At 40.2% G+C, this 7,491-nt stretch overlaps 1 protein-coding gene across 2 annotated transcripts; it reads left to right on the top strand.

Annotated features, from left to right (window-relative positions):
* The first annotated feature begins 430 nt into the window (after positions 1-430).
* Positions 431-6,989, top strand: LOC146674568 (uncharacterized). 2 transcript variants are annotated; one of them, XM_085397124.1, is made up of 7 exons: positions 431-652; positions 2,640-2,755; positions 2,956-4,095; positions 4,184-4,420; positions 4,519-4,743; positions 4,998-5,061; positions 5,453-6,989. In XM_085397124.1, the coding sequence occupies exons 1-7, from the start codon at positions 517-519 to the stop codon at positions 6,523-6,525; spliced, it is 2,991 nt and encodes a 996-aa protein (XP_085253250.1). In that variant the 5' UTR covers positions 431-516; the 3' UTR covers positions 6,526-6,989. The 2 variants fall into 2 exon arrangements, with proteins under 2 accessions (XP_085253250.1, XP_085253242.1); XM_085397116.1 differs by having other exon boundaries at positions 431-691.
* Positions 6,990-7,491: the final 502 nt, after the last annotated feature.

Raw genomic sequence — 7,491 nt, 5'->3', positions numbered from 1 at the left:
ACACAACAATGGATGTTCAGTGTAAAAAAAAAAGGTTGTTCAACAATAGTATGCAAAGGTGTATACAGGCTAGATATAATGTGTTAGTAAACAGATTTACATTGCATATATACATATAGAGGACTTGCTGCGACTTGATGTCCAATGTTTAATTTTTCTGCTTATATATAAAAAAGTTGTCTATTTGGTATTTGTTTCCTTCCAATCATATTCTTTTCCCATTAAGATCAGGATAAAAGTAATATCTATGGGACAGGGCTTTTATTTTTAACCTGTGTACCAACATTCATTAGGAGAGCAATTTCCTGGACTTGCTGGTTGTTTTGTGCCCTAGAGCTGTTTACTTGCTGCTGTTCTAAATTTATCACGAATTTCATGCAGTTGTTGGGTCACGTGGCCCCCGTGACGTACCAGCACTCATTTTGCGCCCGTGTCATAACGGCACAACTCATCTCTCAGGATCAGCTGTAGATCTGATACCTGCTACACGCTCTACATAGCTTTAGTTACAGCGGGATGATGGGTGATATGTACCATTACCCGGTTTTCTTTGAGTGCTACGGTCTCCGCGAAGAGCATATAAAAGGAATAGAAACATATTTCCGTCGCGCCATCTCGGGCGGAGGAGACTGCGGCCCACTGATAAGACTGGGTGAGGACGTCTATGGTATTGCTTTCAGATATGAAAGGGGTAGGTAAATCATTAATTTTAATATGGGTACATATATTTAAATATATTTCGTATGCTTTTTCACGAGACGTGATATAGTTGTCGAAGTATGCAAACGGCCAGTCATAATTATTTGTTTATTATTTTCCTTTTGCTAAAATTTGCTAAAAACAGTAAGAACAACGAGGTTTAAAATTTTGAGGAAAAACTTAATGATGAGCTGCATGAAAGAAAACCTGAACAGGAAGAGTCTATAAGGGTCTATCGAAAGTGAAAGTTAACCATTCAGTTAAGGCTGTGCGACAGAACTGAAACTACCAGTTATTATGTAACTGGTGGTATCTTCTTCTCTATGGATGAGTTGTTAAGGAGAAGACTGGAATATTGCAGTACACTCAAATACAAATGCAGTTTTTGTTGCATCAGTGGAACAAATGTGGGTTGACAGAGGTAGTAAAATCAGCAAGTAGGGGAGACCGGGGATAGTTGTAACATTTTTGACATTTCTGTCTGTAAATTGGAGCTCTTTTAAGGTGGTGGATTCAAAATGTAATGCAAAGTATTTACATGTCTCTGCTATTAAATAGTGCAGCTATTTTCTCTGCAGCACAATTACCCATTGCATGGTATGGCCTCAAACACAAAGAGTGAAATGTTACAATTAACCCCATAGTCTGGGTGAGTTGTAACATATCCTGGGGTGAAATGTAACACAATGAAATAAGGGTACTGACAAAACATTAACATGTAATCTTTTTTATTCAACGCATGAATGCACTTACATCCATTTATGTAGCTATGTGTGTGTGTGTGTGTGTGTGTGTGTGTGTGTGTGTGTGTGTGTGTGTGTGTGTGTGTGTGTGTGTGACAGAATGCAGAAATCTAGCTTTTGAACATATTCCAACCCCCCAAAAAAGACAAATTATGGAATTTTCTGCAACTGAATATTTCATTAATTTTGGTTGGTCTTCCTTGAGTTTGGCCTCATTGGCTCAGTGGGCATTATAACCTACAACTCTTGCACCAATTTTGAACATAACAATGAAGCTCAAAAAATGTAGTTGTTCACCAGCATCGCAATTCCATTACTTTTTATCCTGGCTTACCTTGGTGTGGTTTGCAAAGTGCTTCAGAAAGATGAGGAAATCTGTTTCGTGCACCCATCCTGATTTATTTCCACTACCAGTACTTCCTACTGGTCCATCTCTGACACAGTGGTCTGCATAATGTATGTGTGGGAACACAAACAGTGGAGGAATTGTGTTGCCAATGGCATTAACCGCATATACAAAAGCGACCAGTGAACCTCTCTCTGCTGATGTCATTGCCCCAAAGTGTTTAATATAAGTTAAAGTAATAGTGTGGTAAGTTCTAACATCTGCATTATTGTTACAACTAACCCAGACTGTTGCTGTTACAACTGACCCAGACTCCTATAGCCATGAACTAGCTAACATTACAGCCAACGGCTAAAACACTAGCACTAAAGACCTACACAGAATATATCCCCATAGACATACAAATAACATAATTTAAGTTTGATGAGTTTAACTGCAAAGCAGATAATGCTATTACAAATTGAAATAAAGTAGAAAAACTTACTTTTTGGCATACAAATTACTTTTTTTCATGTTAAATTGTCTGTGTTTGATAAAATGTGCTGATTTTTCACATGTGATAGCAGAACTGAATTGGGCATGTACAGGATGAGTCACATCATTTGAAACTTAGCCCTGATTGGAGAAATTGGAAGTGTTACAACTGACCCATGTTACAACTATCCCCGGTCAAGTAAAATCGGCTATAAATCCAAGGGCAAGTTGTTGAAAGGCATTTGTAACATATGACAGGCATGGGATGTAAAGAATAAAAGGAAGGAGGCTTTAAAGAAAATAATTTACTATATATATAACTTTTTTAAGTAAATGTAAAACAAATCCACTGTGTAACTCCAGATGTCTGTCTACAGATCAGCAGCGAGTCCTTAAAAGATCAGAGCATGTTTTGGAGCTTGGAGATCGTCATTTGGTGATCACAGTCCGAGAAAGTCTGGAAACTTACACCATCCCCACTGCTACAGTAGCGGTACATTTCGTATATTAATTTAATCAAGGTTTTTAAATGTGGAATAGCTAATAAATTTATAGCTATAAGAACACACACAACACACACACACATCATCAGATCATCAATTTATATATACACATATATATATATAAGGTGGTAAGGTGGTCTTTGTTGCCGATTGATACCTCCTCTTATTTGCATTTTCTTCCCAATCACAGACTCCTGAGAACATTCCCGCCTCGTCTCTTCCACCAAGCGATGAAGAGTATGAACTACACGTTGATAATTATCTCCTTCGTTACCTGAAAGAATGTCCACATGCTCAGCAAGAACTTGAGAACATGCTTGCCTGTTTAGCCTGCTCTGCTGATCTTTACTGTGAGGAGGGGAGAGTTTTAGTCAGGAGGCGAGCTCAACCTGGTGCTGCAGATGAAGTTAGTGATTGGAAAGCTGAGGTAGACGCTCTCTTTGGTGGCTACTTTTGCCATTATGAGGTCAACCCTGACAAAGTTGAAGCTTTGGTTCAGTCCAGCAGCTCTTGTCAGACTGCAGGTGAGGTGAAGGTGTACACAGATGAGTCTGGGATGGCTGTTGTTGTTGGAGAACTGTCTCTGGTTCATGCCAGGTTGTTAGACATTGAGCAACCTTCAAGTTTACGTGACAATATGGCATCTCTGAGTTTAAGAGAGGAAAGCACAACCATTGCTAGCTACAGCCTTTGTGATGGGCTCCAGGTGTTTGTGTGTCAGGGTGACATCACCAAGCAACACGCTGATGCTCTGGTAAATGCAGCCAATCAGGACTTGGAGCACTCTGCAGGTGTTGCTGCTGCACTGAGTCGAGCTGGTGGTCCTGAAATACAGAGAGAGAGTGATGAATTAGTGAAGTGTTTGGGGAAAATTCCCATAGGAGAAACAGTAGTGACCACAGGGGGTAACTTAAAGTGCAAGAAACTGCTTCATGCAGTTGGGCCTGTAGGTGGAAAAGCAAGTGACAGAGATAAGATGTTACTGGAGAAAACTGTGCATTGTGCTTTAAATTTATCAGAAATAATGGAGTTTCAGTCCATAGCCATTCCTTGTATCAGCTCAGGTGTGTCTGGGGTTCCTCTCACTGTGTGCACTGAGGCAACTGTTGCTGCTGTGAAGGACTTTGGCAGTGTGAGAGGTCGAAGTGTGAGCAAAATCATCCTGATTGATAACAGAGAGGAGGCAGTGAGGGCCATGCAGGAAGCATGTGACAGGCTTCTCCAAGGGATAGATGCACCTGATGAAGATACAGCAAGAGGAGCCACTGCCAGAGCTCCTGGAGGCAGAGTCCACATGGAGGTTATTCAGGGATCGATCGAGAGCCAACAGGTGAGAAACGCTGCTGTAATTAAAATAAACAACACCTTGCAATAAAACACATTTTCTAAGCCCACCAAATCTCCTGCTCTTCTCCTAGGTGGATGCTTTGGTGTCTCCTATGGTTGGCCATGATCCTCTCTCTACCCGTGTTGGAAATGCTTTGTTTGAAGTAGCTGGACCACAGCTGACCACAAGGTTTAGAAAGGAAGCAGAAGATGAAACAATGCCTGGTGACTCAGTACTGCTGGAGGGCTTACCTGGACTTCAGTCTAATGCAGTCTTCTTCCTCAATCTTGTTCCCTGGGATGGTGACCCAGACGGAGTTGCAGTCCAGGTGAGATAGTAAAGGAGGGATTTTATTATTCTGTCTGTTTGTGAGGACATTTTTTAATGAAGCCATTTGTCATAATGCAGCATTGTTATGTGTTATAGGTTCTTCGAATGGGCATCAACACAATCCTATCTTCTTGTGCGAAGAAAAGATTCAGATCTGTTGCTCTTCCCGTCCTCGGTGCTGGGATGGCCCTGCAGTTTCCTGTCAGTGAGGTGGTGAGGGCTTTAAAGGAGGAAGTTCATGTATTTGAAGAGGAGCAGGTGGGCATCACACCACTCCTGATCCGCATCGTCATTCACCCCGATGACGAGGACTCACACAAGGTAATGACAAAGCACTTTTCCTTAAATATTGGCTCCTAACCATTAGTGTGCTGAGTGTTGAAAAACACTTTGGAAAAGTAAAGTTACGTTCCATATCAATATTTGTTTCATTTTACTTTGTAATGAATCGTTTTTTCTTCACTCTATTACATGAACTACACAAGATAATAATAATTACTTTTTTCATCTGCATTTCCATCTGATGAGTTTTTACAAGGATTGCTATTGATGTTGATACTTTGTTGTCTTTGCAGGCATTTGATGTTTTCCAAAATGACAATTTCACTCAACATGTTCACCAAAAGGTCCACGATCTAGGTGAGTATAGAATACTGAGAAAGAATGAAAAATAATAATACCCAAAGTGCTGGAGTAATGCATGTAAATTTACCAAATTAACAGCCTGAGGGCAATAGCTCAAACTCTTAATGGAGTGGATTATTCAGACAGTCCAATATTTCATTATCCTTCCTAATGATTTCCTTTTATTAATTACCAGATACTTCTTCCAGTAAACCCCTTTGGCTCTAACACTAGTTTTTCATTTAGAAGTGTGTTTTTTGTAAGTAAAACTATAAACTATCTACTGCTTTCTGTTCAAAACCTCAAACCACAAAGAAACGTCTCTCTTTGCAGCAGCAAAAAAAAAAAAGAGAAAAAAAACAAGAGAGAGACAAATGTACTTAACAGAGTCAACTTTCTCCTGTAGAGTCAACAACGATGAGGTTGGTCCTGCTGGGAAAAACTGGATCTGGGAAAAGTCACCTGGGTAACACCATTCTTGGAGAGGAGCACTTTACCTTTTATGACTCTCCAAACTCTGGAACAATGAAATGCCAAACAGAAACCAAAACAGTCAGTGGAAGAAGCATCACTCTGATCGACACCCCTGGTTTCTTTGACACAGGAAGGTCTGAGGAAGATCTGAAGCCTGAGATAATGAGCTGTATGACAGAGTGTGCTCCTGGGCCTCATGCTTTTCTCATTGTGCTTCAAGTGGGTAAATTCACAGAGCACGAGCAGGCTGTCATCACTAAGATAGTTCAGTATTTCTCAGAAGAAGCTCTAAAATATGCTGTCGTTGTTTTCACTCACGGTGAACAGCTTGAGAAAGAGATGAAAATTGAAGATTTTGTCAGTCAGAACAAAAATCTGAGTGATCTGGTGTCAAAGTGTGGTGGTCGGTGTCACGTCTTTGATAACAAACACTGGAACAACAACCAGCCAAACAACTACAGGAGCAACCAGTTCCAGGTGGAGGAGTTGCTGAAAACAATAGAAAAAATGGTGGTGGAAAAAAACGGAGGTTACTACACAAATAAAATGCTGCAACATGTGGAGACGGCAATACAGAAACGGGTCGAGCACATAAGGCACTCAATGCCAGATAAAACTGCAGAAGAGATCAGAAACCAGGCTAAAACTGATGTGTGCAACAGGTTTCTGACCAAACTGACAGGGATTGCAACAGGAGCTTTGCTCGGTGCTTTTTTTGGTGTAGCAGCACTGGTTGGATTAGCTGTCACAGCCATGAATAACGTAATGTTAATGAACGCTGTAAAAAAGGCTCCAGCATTAATGGGAGTGTCGTCAGCAGCAGCAGGAGAAGCAGCTGTAGGAGTTGCTGGAGCAGCTTGTGTGGCAGTAGCAGCAGCAGGAGGAGTATTTGGTGGCTTCATTGGAAATGAAGCAGCTAATGATGCTAAGTCCCCATCAGATGCTGCACAGAGAGCGTGTGAGGCTATAGTGGAGAAAGGAAAGTCTCTTATCAGGTTTAAGTGAGATTTTTATAATTATCATCCAGGTAGTGGAAGGGAAAAAAGCATCTTATTATTTCTTGATGTTCTTACACTACACATAATAACTGCATAATAATACTACATACATCGAAGAGAACATGTTAAATTATTTGGAATCAGGTTTGTTGGCAAATTGTTGAATACTTATCTAGCAGTTACCTTTTTTGTGGACTTTTTGCATAATCTTCTGAGGGCCTTAATGCATTGTAGTCATATTTTTTTTCCTGTGGACGAATGTCTCAGACCGAGAAGCATCACAGACAAACAAGTCAACAAGTAAGTCAAAAAACTGTGGTGGGAGTTGGTTTTGTTAACTTGTCATGGAATATTTAGTCATGTTACATATTTCTAAGATATTGTTGACCCTGTTTTGTCCCTGTTGCTTTTAAGCAATAAAAAAAACTAATTTCTGGGGAGTTTTCCATTTTGTCCAGTTCTTCTTTCGTTTTGAGAATACTGCTTTTAGGCAGGATTGTCATACTGCACTTACATGCTCTGATCAATGGGGGGAACTCTAGCAAAGAAATGTATGTGTGTCATGAGATGCCACTACCAGCAATAAGAAGGTCTATTAAGTATGTTTGCATATGTGAAACACCCACAAGGCGGTGAGAGGTCAAGTTCTGGATCTTAAGAGTAAAGAAAGGCAAGAGCAGTGTGTTAGTACTACATGAAATGTTGGATGTTTGTGGTTTGTACTCGTAGTCCATATATTTACTGTGCAAGACTTGGATAGTTACCTTATTTTATTAATGAGCAAATCTGTCCTGGATGTACAGTTTGGGTCATCCCGCATTTACATTGTTTTATTGTATTTTTAGCTTAATCTACCAGCATTTAATCTCATTGCAGATTTAGTTTTTCTCCAAATCTGTTTTGCTAGCTTTTTTCACCCTTACAGACTTGGCAACCGTCAGTCTTTAGAACGACTCCTTTGTGAACTTGAGAA

This window comes from Rhamphochromis longiceps, linkage group LG3, assembly GCF_057381845.1.
Source record: "Rhamphochromis longiceps isolate RC_006_pf linkage group LG3, R_longiceps_female_GT1.1, whole genome shotgun sequence".
Lineage (NCBI taxonomy): Eukaryota > Metazoa > Chordata > Actinopteri > Cichliformes > Cichlidae > Rhamphochromis > Rhamphochromis longiceps.
The sequence above is the reverse complement of the archived record's forward strand: the minus strand, read 5'-3'. Positions and strand labels throughout refer to the sequence as shown.

Excerpts from the sequence above, each read along its gene's own strand:
- LOC146674568 (XM_085397116.1), top strand. The coding sequence starts at position 517 with ATGATGGGTGATATGTACCATTACCCGGTTTTCTTTGAGTGCTACGGT. Across the intron at positions 4,421-4,518 it reads CAGACGGAGTTGCAGTCCAG|GTTCTTCGAATGGGCATCAA; the intron begins GTGAGATAGTAA and ends TATGTGTTATAG. Across the intron at positions 4,744-4,997 it reads ATGACGAGGACTCACACAAG|GCATTTGATGTTTTCCAAAA; the intron begins GTAATGACAAAG and ends TTGTCTTTGCAG.